This window comes from Myxine glutinosa, chromosome 13 (assembly GCF_964187855.1).
Source record: "Myxine glutinosa chromosome 13, kmMyxGlut1.1, whole genome shotgun sequence".
Classification (NCBI taxonomy): domain Eukaryota; kingdom Metazoa; phylum Chordata; class Myxini; order Myxiniformes; family Myxinidae; genus Myxine; species Myxine glutinosa.
The window spans coordinates 104,287,400-104,307,627 of NC_136273.1; the positions used below are offsets into that span (position 1 = coordinate 104,287,400).

At 43.7% G+C, this 20,228-nt stretch overlaps 1 protein-coding gene across 6 annotated transcripts in view; it reads right to left on the reverse strand.

The window, feature by feature from the left end:
• Positions 1–20,228, reverse strand: part of LOC137439164 (uncharacterized) — a 95,899-nt gene that overhangs the window by 53,927 nt on the left and 21,744 nt on the right. For 3 of the 6 annotated variants that reach the window (XM_078767856.1, XM_078767857.1, XM_078767855.1), the window contains one exon: positions 2,641–2,818. In XM_078767856.1, coding sequence (XP_078623982.1) covers positions 2,641–2,818 — 178 coding nt within the window. Of the gene's footprint in view, positions 1–2,640; positions 2,819–20,228 lie in introns of those variants that run through there. The other 3 variants (XM_078767859.1, XM_078767858.1, XM_078767860.1) reach the window with 2 other exon arrangements.

Consider the following 20,228-nt stretch of genomic DNA (forward strand, 5'->3'; position numbering starts at 1 on the left):
AGAGGGGAAGAGGAGGGAGGGGGAGAGTAGGGGTGAGAAAGGAGAAGTGGGGTGAGGTAAAGGGGAGAGTGATGAGATTTGACTTGACAGGAGAGAGAGGGGAGAACCTGTCTTGACTGACTGACTTCTGTTGTTCATTTTTAATCTTCAAAGCAACGGATTCCACTTCACTTTACAAATTAAAAATAGCTTAAATTTAATGTTATTATTTAATAAATATTGTATTCCATAGTTAGTGCACATATACAATTTATTACGTAAAAGGTTTTTCAAAATATTGTTTAATTACATCGTTGGAAAAGAGGTTCCAGTGGCCTCATTCAAGTGGATTGGGAACTCAGTACCCCTCGTCCCTCTATGCAAGGGGAAAGGTGACCCTCTGGAGTGTGGCTCGTAGCCGAGCGATAAAGTTATTGGAGCATGGAATGAAGGTATTGGAAAGGGTGTTGGAGAGGAGGATTAGGAAGAAGGTGAAGATCGACAAAATGCAGTTTGGATTTATGCCAGAGAGAGGAACGACAGACGCGCTTTTCATTGTGAGGCAGTTGCAGGAGAAGTACATGGAGAAGAGGAAGAAGTTGTTTCTTGGGTTTGTTTATCTGGAGAAAGCATTCGATAGGGGTTCCACGCGAAGTATTGACATGGGCATTGAGGAAGATAGGAGTGGGAGGAATGGTTGATCAGAGTAGTGATGGCAATGTACAAAAGAGCGCGCACAGCTGTAAGGACGAAGGGACGGAACAGTGGTGAGTTTGAGGTGAAGGTGGGAGTGCATCAGGGGTCGGTACTAAGTCCACTACTATTTGTAGACTGTGATGGAGGTGCTGGCTCGGGAACGTAAAGGAGGGTTTTACCGTGGGAGTTGTTGTTTGCAGATGATCTGGTGTTGATTGTGAAAGTATGGATGGACTGAAGCGAAAAGATGAACACGTGGAAGGAATGTCTGGAGACAAAAGGTCTGAAGGTGAATATCGGAAAGACGAAGGTGATGGCAAGTGGTAAAGCATGTGGTGAGGTGGAAAGAACTGGGAAGTGGCCATGTGCTGTGTGTAGGAAGGGTGTCGGAGTGAACTCCATTCTATGTACAATGTGCGCTGATGGTGGTTCATCAAAAATGTAGTGGTCTGAGAGGGTCATTAACGAGTGTGGCAGCTACATTCAAATGTAAGGTGTGCACAGAGGGAGCTGCAGATGGAGGAAATGTTGAGGTTGGATCTTGGACGAGGGCGTGAAGCTGGAAAGGTGGAAAACATTTTGCTACCTCGGAGACATGCTGAATGGAGAAGGTGGATCAGACTCGGCAACGGTTGCTAGAGTGAGATGTGCATGAAGAAGTTTCGGGAACTGAGTGGACGTGCTGATGAGGAGGGGTGAAGTGTCGTTGAAGCTGAAGGGAAAGGTGTATGCTGCATGTGTGAGAAGTGTTATGATTTATGGGAGCGAGACATGGGTAATGAACGTAGAGCAGCAACGAAGGCTGGAAAGGGTGGAAATGTGAATGGTTCGGTGGATGTGCGGAGTATCGTTGAGAGAGAGGAAGACAAATGATGAATTGCGAAAGATGATGGGAATAGAGCCTGTGATTGATGCTGTGAAGAGGAACAGGTTAAGATGGTTTGGTCATGTGTTGAGGAAGGATGAAAGTGACTGGTTGAGAAGAGTGATGGAAATGAATGTAGAAGGAAGTAGAGGACGGGGAAGACCGAGAAAGACTTGGCTAAAGATGGTGGAAGAAGAAATGCGGGCAAGGGGGTTAGCAAGGGGAGATGCAGAAAATAGGGCAAAATGGAGAACATTGTCATGGGTTCATGTCATTGTCATGGAACGCAGCCATTGACTCTGCAAGGCTAACCCCCGCTCTAGCAGGGAAAATGGCCTTTAAAATGCATGTTGTTGTTGTTGTTTGTTGGAAAAGAGTTAACTCGCCTTAAATGAACACTTTGTATACACCCCAGGAATATGAAAAATATAAAATTAGACAACGGTTCGATCCCGATCTTCAGTTTTCAGTTGCTGTAATTTTACTAAATAATAATAAATATCTAATTATTGAGGTGGGACCCCAACCCTCCCTCCTCACCCCTTCACATACCTCTCTACTCCTCATTGTCCACTCCAGTCCTCACTATACTCTCCCCCTTTAGTTTGCTCTCCCCAATCACTCCTCTCCACCCCCTCTTTCTCCTCCCCCTTCTCTCCCTCCTCACTGCATGCAACAGTACACAGGAGAGGAGAGACCATCACAAACAGCCGAGAGGGGTAGAGGACTGCACAAAGGGGAGAGGGGGGGGGGGGGGTATCGCACACAGCCACAGGGAAGAGGAGTGAGAGGATCGTACACACGGGAGAGCAGGAAGGTTGGGGGCAGAGTTCCCTCTGCCTACTCCTCCTTTCCCCTCCCCCTTCTTTCTTCCTCTCCCTCCATCCTCCCCCCACTCCCCTCCTCTCTCTCCCCCTTTCTCTTAATTTTTCCATCACAAAGCGACTTCACGTTACCCAGCAACGCCAGGTATCTTTGCAAGTAACAAATATCGTAACAACAATCGAATCATAATGATGTAAAAAAGGCACCACGATGACGTCAGGTTTTGTCCAGTATTAAAACACCCCTGAGTAGGAACACACATCTGTTGTACCAACCTTGCTGCCCATCTTCGCAGCCATTGACTCTGTTGCTGCTGCTAATATCAGGTGTCCTTCCACCCCCTTGGTTGACCACGATTTGCCGATGCCCACCTTTCTCATAGCCCTCTGTGGCATGGGCATTTGGCTTGTAGCTCGCACGGCCAATGTATGGGCTCTCCTCTGCCAGCCATTCCTGGTTACAATTTAAGGAAAATGGAAACGTTATGAGTGCGAGCTCTGTAAAAAATGGGGACGGCTACCTGGGACAAATACGATCAGGAGTCAAAAATATTTTCTGCTCAAAAAGGTCTTTCTCCCCCAAGTATGAAGTGATGATTCATTATTATTAGAGCTTTAAACGTCGCTTCCACAGCGAGGGTCAAACTTTAGCAAGTGGTCGGTGAGTATGATGATTCCATTGGGACGCAAGTTAGTGGTGTTTGCAGTTGTGAAACTCTTCCATGAGCCTTGTTATTATAGGGAAAAACATGGGGTGCTTTTAACTCCCCTTCATAGATGGGACCAATTAGGATATGTGAAACTGGAGAAGTGGGAGGCGTAAAAACATCAACTCTCATCGACAACAATCTCATGATCACAACAATGCAAACATATATGAGTACAAGACTCATCCACAACAATGCATACATATATGAGTACAAGACTAATCTACAACAATGCAAACATATATGAGTACAAGACTAATCTACAACAATGCAAACATATATGAGTACAAGACTAATCTACAACAATGCAAACATATATGACTACAAGACTAATCTACAACAATGCAAACATATATGAGTACAAGACTAATCTACAACAATGCAAACATATATGAGTACAAGACTAATCTACAACAATGCAAACATATATGAGTACAAGACTAATCTACAACAATGCAAACATATATGAGTACAAGACTCATCCACAACAATGCATACATATATGAGTACAAGACTAATCTACAACAATGCAAACATATATGAGTACAAGACTAATCTACAACAATGCAAACATAAATGAGTACAAGACTCATCCACAACAATGCATACATATATGAGTACAAGACTCATCCACAACAATGCATACATATATGAGTACAAGACTCATCCACAACAATGCATACATATATGAGTACAAGACTAATCTACAACAATGCAAACATATATGAGTACAAGACTAATCTACAACAATGCAAACATATATGAGTACAAGACTCATCCACAACAATGCATACATATATGAGTACAAGACTAATCTACAACAATGCAAACATATATGAGTACAAGACTAATCTACAACAATGCAAACATATATGAGTACAAGACTCATCGACAACAATGCAAACATATATGAGTACAAGACTCATCGACAACAATGCAAACATATATGAGTACAATACTAATCAACAATGCATACATATATGAGCACAAGACTAATCGACAACAATGCAAACATATATGACTACAAGACTAATCTACAACAATGCAAACATATATGAGTACAAGACTAATCTACAACAATGCATACATATATGATTACATGACATCTACAACAATGCATACATATATGAGTGCAAGACATCTACAACAATGCATACATATATAAGAACAAGACTCATCTACAACAATGCATACATATGTGAGCACAAGATTAATCTACAACAATGCAAACATATATGAGTACAATACTAATCTACAACAATGCAAACATATATGAGTACAAGACTCATCGACAACAATGCAAACATATATGAGTACAAGACTCATCGACAACAATGCAAACATATATGAGTACAATACTAATCAACAATGCATACATATATGAGCACAAGACTAATCGACAACAATGCAAACATATATGACTACAAGACTAATCTACAACAATGCAAACATATATGAGTACAAGACTAATCTACAACAATGCATACATATATGATTACATGACATCTACAACAATGCATACATATATGAGTGCAAGACATCTACAACAATGCATACATATATAAGAACAAGACTCATCTACAACAATGCATACATATGTGAGCACAAGATTAATCTACAACAATGCAAACATATATGAGTACAATACTAATCTACAACAATGCATACATATGTGAGCACAAGATTAATCTACAACAATGCAAACATATATGAGTACAAGACTAATCTCCAACAATGCAAACATATATGAGCACAAGACTAATCTACAACAATGCAAACATATATGAGTACAATACTAATCAACAATGCATACATATATGAGCACAAGTCTCATCTACAACAATGCATACATATATGAGTACAAGACCAATCGACAACAATGCATACATATATGAACACAAGACCAATCTACAACAATGCATACATATATGAGTACAAGATGCATATGACGAGTCAAGGCCCTTTGGCAACATGATAATCTTCAAGTTGCTTCTGTAAAGAAAGCAGCTGAGCTCGCTGTGTCAAATGGGGGGTAACATAAGAAAGATCCAAGTTCATAGGCGGATCCAGGTGTTTGTTTGTGTGGTGGGGGTGGGGGGGAGGAGGGAGGTAGAGGTGCACACAGCACGCCCCCCCCCCCCCTCCCCATCAAAAGTGGTCATGTCTCACATGAAATGAGGTGTTTATAATCGAAGATGTGGTTTCAATAGTGTCTCACATGCAATGAGGTGTTTGTAATCGAAGATGTGGTCTTGATAATGTTTCACATGTAATGAGGTGTTTGTAATCGAAGATGTGGTCTTGATAGTGTTTCACATGTAATGAGGTGTTTATAATCGAAGATATGGTCTCGATAGTGTTTCACATGTAATGAGGTGTTTATAATCGAAGATGTGGTCTTGATAGTGTTTCACATGTAATGAGGTGTTTATAATCGAAGATATGGTCTCGATAGTGTTTCACATGTAATGAGGTGTTTATAACCGACGATGTGGTCTCGATAGTGTTTCACATGTAATGAGGTGTTTATAACCGAAGATGTGGTCTCAATAGTGTCTCACATGCAATGAGGTGTTTATAATCGAAGATGTGGTCTGGATAGTGTTTCACATGTAATGAGGTCTTTATAATCGAAGATATGGTCTCGATAGTGTTTCACATGCAATGAGGTGTTTATAACCGAAGATGTGGTCTCGATAGTGTTTCACATGTAATGAGGTGTTTTTTTTTTGTATACTGAATCGAGGCTGGTGAAAGAGCTAACATTTATTTTCACAGCTAACATTACAGAGCTAACATTTATTTCACAAACAAATCAACCAGACAAACAAAATATACAAAAAGAGGGAGTGGAAGACAAGATGGGGAGAGAAGGGGAAGCACACAACCACAAAATTTGAGAGCAGGGAGAAGTGTGGGAGGGAGAGGGCTTGGGGGCAGGAGGCGTGGGAAGGGGGGAGGGGGGGGGGGAGAGGTATAAAACACAAAGGGACCGAAATTAGCGGGGGTAGAAAAGATCAAGGTTTTGGATGGGGGAGGATAAGAGATGGTGGTGAACAGCTGTTTTAAAGACCTGGAGGGTGGAGTGGGATTGAAGAGAGTGAGGGAGTTTGTTCCAGAGGCGGGAGAAAAGAGGAATGAAGGAGTGAAGGTGAGCAGAAAGTCTTGATTTTGGCAGTTTAACCATAAGAGGGTTGCAGGCAGATCTTGTGCGACCTGTAGGAATATTTGGGGGACAGAGCCCAGAGAGAGCTGGGGGGGGGGGGGGGGCAAGGCCAGAGAGGAGTCGGTAGAAGACGGAAAGACCACCAACCTGCCTGCGGTGAGTGAGTGAAAGGCCCTTGGAGTTAGCTTCATCGCGGGAGATTCCAAATGATTCTGAACGCTTTGGTTTCAACAGCGTGAAGATGAGCTAGGTGTGAGGCAGGAGCACCAGACCAGAGGGGAGAGCAGTATTCCATAGAGCTGTGGATGAAAGCCTTGTATGTGGTGAGGAGCTCAGGTGTGCCAAGGAAGGACTTCGCACGACGGAGGATGCCCAGTCGGCGACTGGCTTTGGAGGCCAGATTTGAAATGTGGTTTTCCCAGGAAAGATCATGGCAAATAGTGAGACCCAAAAGCTTGAGTGACAGAACTTCTTGGAGAGGATTATTCAGAAAGTGGATGGGAGGGTTTTCCAGTCGGTCTTTTCGGAGAGACATCGTAAGAGTGTGAGATTTATCAGGATTGAAAGACATGTTCCATTTGTTTGCCCAGTCTGTGATTTTGTCCAGGTCTGCAGAGAGTGAGAAGGCTGCAGACTGCCGATATGAGGGATGAGGAATGGAGCGACAGAGAGTAGAGTCGTCAGCAAAGAGATAGAGAGGATTTTCAAGAGAGTCAGAGAGATCATTGATGAAGACCAGAAAAAGCACAGGGCCCAGAAGACTACCTTGGGGAACTCCAGCCTGAACAGGAAGAGGAGATGAGAGAAACCCATTCAGGGCCACACGTTGACTACGACCAGAGAGGAAGTCCGCCAGCCATGCGTGGAGATTTCCATGGATACCAAAGGAGGAGAGTTTGGTGAGCAGAGCAGGGTGCCAGACCGTATCGAAGGCACGTGAAATGTCAAGGGAGACAGCTATAATTTCCTGTTTGGCGTTGAGGACCTCCATCCATTGTTGAGAAAGCAGAAGCAGCATGTCCAGAGTAGAGTGACCAGGTCTGAAACCAAATTGATGATCAGAGATCAAGCCATTGGAGAAGAGGAAAGATTTCATATCTGAAGCAATGATGGATTCCATGACTTTGCTGATAATTGGGAGAAGGCTGATTGGTCTGTAGTTGCTAGGATCTGTTTTTGCACCTTTTTTGTGCAAAGCGGTGATGTTGGCTGATTTCCAAGCAGATGGCAGATGACCTTGAGCAAAAGAGAGGGTGAAGAGAACAGAAAGAGGGAGTGAAAGAGCGGAAGAACATGGTTTTAGGACCCGTAGGCTGATGCCGTCAGGACCAGTTGCAGAATCAGAGTCGAGGGTTGACAGAAACTTTTCCACCTTGTCAGGAGGAAAGGACACAGAGTCCAGGAGCAGCTGGGTACGACTGGGTACGGTGGGTACAGAGAGGGATGGGTTTGGGACACAAGATTTAGAGGCAAACACAGAGTTGAGGCATTCAGCTTTTTCACGTGCGGGGTCGGCCGTTAAGCCGTTTGAGGTGAGGGAGGGGATGGAGCGGGAACAAACACCAGAAACAGATTTGACCAGACGCCACCAGGATTTGGAAGAGGGAGACAGATAAGAGAGTTCGGTCTTGAGAAAGGTGAGATATTGTTTCCTGGCTCTCCTGAGGGAGGACACACACTTGTTTCGGGCTTTGTGAAAGGAAATGAGATTTCCTTCCATTGGATTTGCTTTCCAGGAGACGAAAGCAAGTTGTTTCAGGGCAACAGCCTCACCACAAGATTCCGTGTACCATGGACGGGAGGAAGGGTATGACAACTGAAGACGAGATGGGATAAATCTGTGCATGAGAGAAAGCAATTTACTTTGAAAGAATTCCCAGGATGAGTTGATGTCAGAGGCGGTAGAGATGGGAGACCAGTCCAGATGATTGATGGCTGCTTGAAGACCGTGCCAGTTGGCCTGAGTGAAATGCCAGACTCGTCGATGCTGAGGAGGCTCTCTGAGAATGGTCAGAGAGATGTCCACCTTGACAAGCACATGATCAGATGAGCCGATTGGAGCAGAAGAAGAGCAGCAGACATTTTCAGGGAAGTTAGTCATAACCAAATCCAGAAGAGAAGATGCTCCGTTGACTGAGATCCGGGTCGGGAAATTGACCGATTGTGTCAGTCCCAGTGAGTCGCAGAAGTCCTTTGCTGAAGAGCCATGGCTGGTGAGAGCGGTACCCACACCCAGCCAACTGGCATGGTGACAATTGAAATCACCACATATGAGGAAGAGAGAGTTGGGATGGGTAGATAGAAGTTGGTCCATATTATCAGACAGCGAGATGTAGATGGAGTCATCACTGTTTGGTGGACGGTACAACACACATATGAACAAAAGGTGGGAGCGAAGGGGAAGCCGTAGCCAAAGGTATTCCTGGGGGTGAGGTGGAGAGAGGGCAGTGGAGGGCGAGTGAGGAAGAGTTTTTTATAAAGATAGCAACCCCACCTCCAGGACAAGGCTCAGGTCTATCATACCGGAGGAGGGAGTAACCTGGGAGAGATACCAAGGCATCAGAGACATCATGAAGGAGGAAAGTTTCTGTTAAGCAGATCACATCTGGTTTGTCAGAAGCAACCTGTATGGAGAGATCAGTCAAGTTTGAGCGAAGGCCCCGGATGTTTGAGGTCCATACCGTTAATGAAGAGGAAGGGGGAGCATCGGGTACAGAACAGGGGGGGTGGGGGGAGGGGTAGGGTAAGATGTGGAAGAGGAGGAAGAGGTAGGGAGAGCTGTTGAAGGTGTGTCAGAGATTTCAGAGATTTCAGAATAGCTTGGAGAAAGGGAAGAATGGGGTGGACAAAAGGTTTGATGGAGATTGGGTGAGGCACAGTGAGGTGTTATTTGAGGAGGGGGAAGAGCGAGGCAGAAGGTTGGGGGAGATGAAGGTGAAAGTTGGAAGGGGGAAGAAGCAGGGAGGATGCTTTGAGGAGGAGGGGTGGGAGGGGAGTCTAGGAGGGGAGGAGCGAGGGAGAGTCTCGGAGGGAAGGGGTGTGGGGGGAGTTTAGGAGGGAGGGGAGGGAAGGGGCAGGGGGAGAGATTTGAAAGGGATGGGTGATGGGGAGGATTTGGAGGGGAGGGGGATGGGGAAGTTTTGGAGGGAAGGGGGGATGGGGAAGATTTGGAGGGGAGGGGTGAGATTGGATTTTGAAAAGTGTACGATTCATGGGAAACGAACATTTTTTGCAAAATGAGTTTGAGACCTTCGAGTCAAAAATACGTTTGAGGACACTGGAGGAGGGGTGGAGTTCTGGAGAGTTTAGGGAATGTAGAAAGGAGGAACTGTAAGAGATGGTATTATTATTATTTTTTGGAATGAATAGATTTGGTGAGCAAGACGAAAGCATCCTTTTGTAGGAAAAGAAGAAAAAGGTGTTATAATATATGAGAGAAAATAGTTGTTCAGGGGAGAGATTATACATTTCTAACCACGTGATCGCGTACAACGTGAACGAAGAACGAACGAACAAAAAAGAACAACAAATATACGAATAAGACCTGGGAAGGAAATATTTTTTGGGTTTTTTTTTTTTTTTGAGTAGAGATATTAAACAAGGAGGAATGGGGTGAACGACTGGGACGAAACAGAGAACGAAAATAAATGCAGCGCATTCGACGAATCGCTGAGAGAAAAACAAAACCACGAGGTCGGAGACGGTACGGTAGCCTAAGCCTGCTAGTACTAGTACTAGGCCTCAGAATACTCGATATGCATTAACCGACGATTGTGTATACATGTACGAAAAATTTGCACCGAAAATTTTCCTAAAGATACGCTATAGGTACATACACCGAAAGATAGGTACAGTCTCGACAAAAACACAATTGTGAAAGATCACTTAGCTTCGAAAAGACGTGACCTCGCCATGATCTCGCTTATTTATAACCGTTTATAACCGAAGAACGATCTCGTTTATAACCAAAGATCTGGTCTCAATAGTCAATAGTGTTTCACAGGAAATGAGGTGTTTATAACCGAAGATGTAGTCTCGATAGTGTTTCACATGTAATGAGGTGTTTATAACCAAAGATCTGGTCTCAATAGTCAATAGTGTTTCACATGCAATGAGGTGTTTATAACCGAAGATGTGGTCTCGATAGTGTTTCACATGCAATGAGGTGTTTATAACCAAACATGTGGTCTCGATAGTGTTTCACATGCAATGAGGTGTTTATAACCAAACATGTGGTCTCGATAGCGTTTCACATGTAATGAGGTGTTTATAACCAAAGATCTGGTCTCAATAGTCAATAGTGTTTCACATGCAATGAGGTGTTTATAACCGAAGATGTGGTCTCGATAGTGTTTCACATGCAATGAGGTGTTTATAACCAAACATGTGGTCTCGATAGTGTTTCACATGCAATGAGGTGTTTATAACCAAACATGTGGTCTCGATAGCGTTTCACATGTAATGAGGTGTTTATAACCAAAGATCTGGTCTCAATAGTCAATAGTGTTTCACATGCAATGAGGTGTTTATAACCGAAGATGTGGTCTCGATAGTGTTTCACATGCAATGAGGTGTTTATAACCAAACATGTGGTCTCGATAGTGTTTCACATGCAATGAGGTGTTTATAACCAAACATGTGGTCTCGATAGTGTTTCACATGCAATGAGGTGTTTATAACCAAACATGTGGTCTCGATAGTGTTTCACAGGAAATGAGGTGTTTATAACCAAACATGTGGTCTCGATAGCGTTTCACATGTAATGAGGTGTTTATAACTGAAGATGTGGCCTCGATCGTGTTTCACATGTAATGACGTGTTTATAACTGAAGATGTGGTCTCGATAGCGTTTCACATGTAATGAGGTGTTTATAACCAAAGATGTAGTCTCGATAGCGTTTCACATGTAATGAGGTGTTTATAACTAAAGATGTAGTCTCGATAGCGTTTCACATGTAATGAGGTGTTTATAACTAAAGATATGGTCTCGATAGCGTTTCACATGTAATGACGTGTTTATAACCGAAGATGTGGTCTCGATAGCGTTTCACATGTAATGACGTGTTTATAACCGAAGATGTGGTCTCGATAGTGTTTCACATGTAATGACGTGTTTATAACCGAAGATGTGGTCTCGATAGTGTTTCACATGTAATGAGGCGTTTATAACCGAAGATGTGGTCTCGATAGTGTTTCACAGGAAATGAGGTGTTTATAACCAAAGATGTGGTCTCGATAGTGTTTCACAGGAAATGAGGTGTTTATAACCAAAGATGTAGTCTCGATAGCGTTTCACATGTAATGAGGTGTTTATAACTGAAGATGTGGTCAGGGATAGTGTTTCACATGTAATGAGGTGTTTATAACTGAAGATGTGGTCTCGATAGTGTTTCACATGTAATGAGGTGTTTATAACTGAAGATGTGGTCAGGGATAGTGTTTCACATGTAATGAGGCGTTTATAACCTAAGATGTGGTATCGATAGTGTTTCACAGGAAATGAGGTGTTTATAACCAAAGATGTGGTCTCGATAGTGTTTCACAGGAAATGAGGTGTTTATAACCAAAGATGTGGTCTCGATAGCGTTTCACATGTAATGAGGTGTTTATAACTGAAGATGTGGTCAGGGATAGTGTTTCACATGTAATGAGGTGTTTATAACTGAAGATGTGGTCTCGATAGTGTTCCACATGTAATGAGGTGTTTATAACTGAAGATGTGGTCTCGATAGTGTTTCACATGTAATGAGGTGTTTATAACCCAAGATGTGGTCTCGATCGTGTTTCACATGTAATGAGGCATTTATAACCCAAGATGTGGTCTCGATCGTGTTTCACATGTAATGAGGTGTTTATAACCCAAGATGTGGTCTCGATAGTGTTTCACATGCAATGAGGTGTTTATAACCGAAGATGTGGTCTCGATAGTGTTTCACATGTAATGAGGCATTTATAACTGAAGATGTGGTCTTGATAGTGTTTCACATGTAATGAGGCGTTTATAACTGAAGATGTGGTCTCGATGGCGTTTCACATGTAATGAGGCCTTTATAACTGAAGATGTGGTCTCGATAGTGTTTCACATGTAATGAGGCGTTTATAACTGAAGATGTGGTCTCGATGGCGTTACACATGTAATGAGGCGTTTATAACTGAAGATGTGGTCTCGATAGTGTTTCACATGTAATGAGGCGTTTATAACTGAAGATGTGGTCTCGATAGTGTTTCACATGTAATGAGGCGTTTATAACTGAAGATGTGGTCTCGATGGCGTTTCACATGTAATGAGGCGTTTATAACTGAAGATGTTGTCTCGATAGTGTTTCACATGTAATGAGGTGTTTATAACTGAAGATGTGGTCTCGATGGCGTTTCACATGTAATGAGGCATTTATAACTGAAGATGTGGTCTCGATAGTGTTTCACATGTAATGAGGCGTTTATAACTGAAGATGTGGTCTCGATGGCGTTTCACATGTAATGAGGCCTTTATAACTGAAGATGTGGTCTCGATAGTGTTTCACATGTAATGAGGCGTTTATAACTGAAGATGTGGTCTCGATGGCGTTTCACATGTAATGAGGCGTTTATAACTGAAGATGTTGTCTCGATAGTGTTTCACATGTAATGAGGTGTTTATAACTGAAGATGTGGTCTCGATGGCGTTTCACATGTAATGAGGCGTTTATAACTGAAGATGTGGTCTCGATGGCGTTTCACATGCAATGAGGTGTTTATAACCGAAGATGTGGTCTCGATAGTGTTTCACATGTAATGAGGTGTTTTTTTTTTGTATACTGAATCGAGGCTGGTGAAAGAGCTAACATTTATTTTCACAGCTAACATTACAGAGCTAACATTTATTTCACAAACAAATCAACCAGACAAACAAAATATACAAAAAGAGGGAGTGGAAGACAAGATGGGGAGAGAAGGGGAAGCACACAACCACAAAATTTGAGAGCAGGGAGAAGTGTGGGAGGGAGAGGGCTTGGGGGCAGGAGGCGTGGGAAGGGGGGAGGGGGGGGGGAGAGGTATAAAACACAAAGGGACCGAAATTAGCGGGGGTAGAAAAGATCAAGGTTTTGGATGGGGGAGGATAAGAGATGGTGGTGAACAGCTGTTTTAAAGACCTGGAGGGTGGAGTGGGATTGAAGAGAGTGAGGGAGTTTGTTCCAGAGGCGGGAGAAAAGAGGAATGAAGGAGTGAAGGTGAGCAGAAAGTCTTGATTTTGGCAGTTTAACCATAAGAGGGTTGCAGGCAGATCTTGTGCGACCTGTAGGAATATTTGGGGGACAGAGCCCAGAGAGAGCTGGGGGGGGGGGGCAAGGCCAGAGAGGAGTCGGTAGAAGACGGAAAGACCACCAACCTGCCTGCGGTGAGTGAGTGAAAGGCCCTTGGAGTTAGCTTCATCGCGGGAGATTCCAAATGATTCTGAACGCTTTGGTTTCAACAGCGTGAAGATGAGCTAGGTGTGAGGCAGGAGCACCAGACCAGAGGGGAGAGCAGTATTCCATAGAGCTGTGGATGAAAGCCTTGTATGTGGTGAGGAGCTCAGGTGTGCCAAGGAAGGACTTCGCACGACGGAGGATGCCCAGTCGGCGACTGGCTTTGGAGGCCAGATTTGAAATGTGGTTTTCCCAGGAAAGATCATGGCAAATAGTGAGACCCAAAAGCTTGAGTGACAGAACTTCTTGGAGAGGATTATTCAGAAAGTGGATGGGAGGGTTTTCCAGTCGGTCTTTTCGGAGAGACATCGTAAGAGTGTGAGATTTATCAGGATTGAAAGACATGTTCCATTTGTTTGCCCAGTCTGTGATTTTGTCCAGGTCTGCAGAGAGTGAGAAGGCTGCAGACTGCCGATATGAGGGATGAGGAATGGAGCGACAGAGAGTAGAGTCGTCAGCAAAGAGATAGAGAGGATTTTCAAGAGAGTCAGAGAGATCATTGATGAAGACCAGAAAAAGCACAGGGCCCAGAAGACTACCTTGGGGAACTCCAGCCTGAACAGGAAGAGGAGATGAGAGAAACCCATTCAGGGCCACACGTTGACTACGACCAGAGAGGAAGTCCGCCAGCCATGCGTGGAGATTTCCATGGATACCAAAGGAGGAGAGTTTGGTGAGCAGAGCAGGGTGCCAGACCGTATCGAAGGCACGTGAAATGTCAAGGGAGACAGCTATAATTTCCTGTTTGGCGTTGAGGACCTCCATCCATTGTTGAGAAAGCAGAAGCAGCATGTCCAGAGTAGAGTGACCAGGTCTGAAACCAAATTGATGATCAGAGATCAAGCCATTGGAGAAGAGGAAAGATTTCATATCTGAAGCAATGATGGATTCCATGACTTTGCTGATAATTGGGAGAAGGCTGATTGGTCTGTAGTTGCTAGGATCTGTTTTTGCACCTTTTTTGTGCAAAGCGGTGATGTTGGCTGATTTCCAAGCAGATGGCAGATGACCTTGAGCAAAAGAGAGGGTGAAGAGAACAGAAAGAGGGAGTGAAAGAGCGGAAGAACATGGTTTTAGGACCCGTAGGCTGATGCCGTCAGGACCAGTTGCAGAATCAGAGTCGAGGGTTGACAGAAACTTTTCCACCTTGTCAGGAGGAAAGGACACAGAGTCCAGGAGCAGCTGGGTACGACTGGGTACGGTGGGTACAGAGAGGGATGGGTTTGGGACACAAGATTTAGAGGCAAACACAGAGTTGAGGCATTCAGCTTTTTCACGTGCGGGGTCGGCCGTTAAGCCGTTTGAGGTGAGGGAGGGGATGGAGCGGGAACAAACACCAGAAACAGATTTGACCAGACGCCACCAGGATTTGGAAGAGGGAGACAGATAAGAGAGTTCGGTCTTGAGAAAGGTGAGATATTGTTTCCTGGCTCTCCTGAGGGAGGACACACACTTGTTTCGGGCTTTGTGAAAGGAAATGAGATTTCCTTCCATTGGATTTGCTTTCCAGGAGACGAAAGCAAGTTGTTTCAGGGCAACAGCCTCACCACAAGATTCCGTGTACCATGGACGGGAGGAAGGGTATGACAACTGAAGACGAGATGGGATAAATCTGTGCATGAGAGAAAGCAATTTACTTTGAAAGAATTCCCAGGATGAGTTGATGTCAGAGGCGGTAGAGATGGGAGACCAGTCCAGATGATTGATGGCTGCTTGAAGACCGTGCCAGTTGGCCTGAGTGAAATGCCAGACTCGTCGATGCTGAGGAGGCTCTCTGAGAATGGTCAGAGAGATGTCCACCTTGACAAGCACATGATCAGATGAGCCGATTGGAGCAGAAGAAGAGCAGCAGACATTTTCAGGGAAGTTAGTCATAACCAAATCCAGAAGAGAAGATGCTCCGTTGACTGAGATCCGGGTCGGGAAATTGACCGATTGTGTCAGTCCCAGTGAGTCGCAGAAGTCCTTTGCTGAAGAGCCATGGCTGGTGAGAGCGGTACCCACACCCAGCCAACTGGCATGGTGACAATTGAAATCACCACATATGAGGAAGAGAGAGTTGGGATGGGTAGATAGAAGTTGGTCCATATTATCAGACAGCGAGATGTAGATGGAGTCATCACTGTTTGGTGGACGGTACAACACACATATGAACAAAAGGTGGGAGCGAAGGGGAAGCCGTAGCCAAAGGTATTCCTGGGGGTGAGGTGGAGAGAGGGCAGTGGAGGGTGAGTGAGGAAGAGTTTTTTATAAAGATAGCAACCCCACCTCCAGGACAAGGCTCAGGTCTATCATACCGGAGGAGGGAGTAACCTGGGAGAGATACCAAGGCATCAGAGACATCATGAAGGAGGAAAGTTTCTGTTAAGCAGATCACATCTGGTTTGTCAGAAGCAACCTGTATGGAGAGATCAGTCAAGTTTGAGCGAAGGCCCCGGATGTTTGAGGTCCATACCGTTAATGAAGAGGAAGGGGGAGCATCGGGTACAGAACAGGGGGGGTGGGGGGAGGGGTAGGGTAAGATGTGGAAGAGGAGGAAGAGGTAGGGAGAGCTGTTGAAGGTGTGTCAGAGATTTCAGAGATTTCAGAATAGCTTGGAGAAAGGGAAGAATGGGGTGGACAAAAGGTTTGATGGAGATTGGGTGAGGCACAGTGAGGTGTTATTTGAGGAGGGGGAAGAGCGAGGCAGAAGGTTGGGGGAGATGAAGGTGAAAGTTGGAAGGGGGAAGAAGCAGGGAGGATGCTTTGAGGAGGAGGGGTGGGAGGGGAGTCTAGGAGGGGAGGAGCGAGGGAGAGTCTCGGAGGGAAGGGGTGTGGGGGGAGTTTAGGAGGGAGGGGAGGGAAGGGGCAGGGGGAGAGATTTGAAAGGGATGGGTGATGGGGAGGATTTGGAGGGGAGGGGGATGGGGAAGTTTTGGAGGGAAGGGGGGATGGGGAAGATTTGGAGGGGAGGGGTGAGATTGGATTTTGAAAAGTGTACGATTCATGGGAAACGAACATTTTTTGCAAAATGAGTTTGAGACCTTCGAGTCAAAAATACGTTTGAGGACACTGGAGGAGGGGTGGAGTTCTGGAGAGTTTAGGGAATGTAGAAAGGAGGAACTGTAAGAGATGGTATTATTATTATTTTTTGGAATGAATAGATTTGGTGAGCAAGACGAAAGCATCCTTTTGTAGGAAAAGAAGAAAAAGGTGTTATAATATATGAGAGAAAATAGTTGTTCAGGGGAGAGATTATACATTTCTAACCACGTGATCGCGTACAACGTGAACGAAGAACGAACGAACAAAAAAGAACAACAAATATACGAATAAGACCTGGGAAGGAAATATTTTTTGGGTTTTTTTTTTTTTTTGAGTAGAGATATTAAACAAGGAGGAATGGGGTGAACGACTGGGACGAAACAGAGAACGAAAATAAATGCAGCGCATTCGACGAATCGCTGAGAGAAAAACAAAACCACGAGGTCGGAGACGGTACGGTAGCCTAAGCCTGCTAGTACTAGTACTAGGCCTCAGAATACTCGATATGCATTAACCGACGATTGTGTATACATGTACGAAAAATTTGCACCGAAAATTTTCCTAAAGATACGCTATAGGTACATACACCGAAAGATAGGTACAGTCTCGACAAAAACACAATTGTGAAAGATCACTTAGCTTCGAAAAGACGTGACCTCGCCATGATCTCGCTTATTTATAACCGTTTATAACCGAAGAACGATCTCGTTTATAACCAAAGATCTGGTCTCAATAGTCAATAGTGTTTCACAGGAAATGAGGTGTTTATAACCGAAGATGTAGTCTCGATAGTGTTTCACATGTAATGAGGTGTTTATAACCAAAGATCTGGTCTCAATAGTCAATAGTGTTTCACATGCAATGAGGTGTTTATAACCGAAGATGTGGTCTCGATAGTGTTTCACATGCAATGAGGTGTTTATAACCAAACATGTGGTCTCGATAGTGTTTCACATGCAATGAGGTGTTTATAACCAAACATGTGGTCTCGATAGCGTTTCACATGTAATGAGGTGTTTATAACCAAAGATCTGGTCTCAATAGTCAATAGTGTTTCACATGCAATGAGGTGTTTATAACCGAAGATGTGGTCTCGATAGTGTTTCACATGCAATGAGGTGTTTATAACCAAACATGTGGTCTCGATAGTGTTTCACATGCAATGAGGTGTTTATAACCAAACATGTGGTCTCGATAGCGTTTCACATGTAATGAGGTGTTTATAACTGAAGATGTGGCCTCGATCGTGTTTCACATGTAATGACGTGTTTATAACTGAAGATGTGGTCTCGATAGCGTTTCACATGTAATGAGGTGTTTATAACTGAAGATGTGGTCTCGATAGCGTTTCACATGTAATGAGGTGTTTATAACTGAAGATGTGGTCTCGATAGCGTTTCACATGTAATGAGGTGTTTATAACCAAAGATGTAGTCTCGATAGCGTTTCACATGTAATGAGGTGTTTATAACTAAAGATGTAGTCTCGATAGCGTTTCACATGTAATGAGGTGTTTATAACTAAAGATATGGTCTCGATAGCGTTTCACATGTAATGACGTGTTTATAACCGAAGATGTGGTCTCGATAGCGTTTCACATGTAATGACGTGTTTATAACCGAAGATGTGGTCTCGATAGTGTTTCACATGTAATGACGTGTTTATAACCGAAGATGTGGTCTCGATAGTGTTTCACATGTAATGAGGCGTTTATAACCGAAGATGTGGTCTCGATAGTGTTTCACAGGAAATGAGGTGTTTATAACCAAAGATGTGGTCTCGATAGTGTTTCACAGGAAATGAGGTGTTTATAACCAAAGATGTAGTCTCGATAGCGTTTCACATGTAATGAGGTGTTTATAACTGAAGATGTGGTCAGGGATAGTGTTTCACATGTAATGAGGTGTTTATAACTGAAGATGTGGTCTCGATAGTGTTTCACATGTAATGAGGTGTTTATAACTGAAGATGTGGTCAGGGATAGTGTTTCACATGTAATGAGGCGTTTATAACCTAAGATGTGGTATCGATAGTGTTTCACAGGAAATGAGGTGTTTATAACCAAAGATGTGGTCTCGATAGTGTTTCACAGGAAATGAGGTGTTTATAACCAAAGATGTGGTCTCGATAGCGTTTCACATGTAATGAGGTGTTTATAACTGAAGATGTGGTCAGGGATAGTGTTTCACATGTAATGAGGTGTTTATAACTGAAGATGTGGTCTCGATAGTGTTCCACATGTAATGAGGTGTTTATAACTGAAGATGTGGTCTCGATAGTGTTTCACATGTAATGAGGTGTTTATAACCCAAGATGTGGTCTCGATCGTGTTTCACATGTAATGAGGCATTTATAACCCAAGATGTGGTCTCGATCGTGTTTCACATGTAATGAGGTGTTTATAACCCAAGATGTGGTCTCGATAGTGTTTCACATGCAATGAGGTGTTTATAACCGAAGATGTGGTCTCGATAGTGTTTCACATGTAATGAGGCATTTATAACTGAAGATGTGGTCTTGATAGTGTTTCACATGTAATGAGGCGTTTATAACTGAAGATGTGGTCTCGATGGCGTTTCACATGTAATGAGGCCTTTATAACTGAAGATGTGGTCTCGATAGTGTTTCACATGTAATGAGGCGTTTATAACTGAAGATGTGGTCTCGATGGCGTTACACATGTAATGAGGCGTTTATAACTGAAGATGTGGTCTCGATAGTGTTTCACATGTAATGAGGCGTTTATAACTGAAGATGTGGTCTCGATAGTGTTTCACATGTAATGAGGCGTTTATAACTGAAGATGTGGTCTCGATGGCGTTTCACATGTAATGAGGCGTTTATAACTGAAGATGTTGTCTCGATAGTGTTTCACATGTAATGAGGTGTTTATAACTGAAGATGTGGTCTCGATGGCGTTTCACATGTAATGAGGCGTTTATAACTGAAGATGTGGTCTCGATAGTGTTTCACATGTAATGAGGCGTTTATAACTGAAGATGTGGTCTCGATGGCGTTTCACATGTAATGAGGCCTTTATAACTGAAGATGTGGTCTCGATAGTGTTTCACATGTAATGAGGCGTTTATAACTGAAGATGTGGTCTCGATGGCGTTTCACATGTAATGAGGCGTTTATAACTGAAGATGTTGTCTCGATAGTGTTTCACATGTAATGAGGTGTTTATAACTGAAGATGTGGTCTCGATGGCGTTTCACATGTAATGAGGCGTTTATAACTGAAGATGTGGTCTCGATGGCGTTTCACATGCAATGAGGTGTTTATAACCGAAGATGTGGTCTCGATAGTGTTTCACATGCAATGAGGTGTTTATAACCGAAGATGTGGTCTCGATAGTGTTTCACATGTAATGAGGCGTTTATAACTGAAGATGTGGTCTCGATAGTGTTTCACAGGAAATGAGGTGTTTATAACCAAAGATGTGGTCTCGATAGTGTTTCACAGGAAATGAGGTGTTTATAACCAAAGATGTAGTCTCGATAGCGTTTCACATGTAAT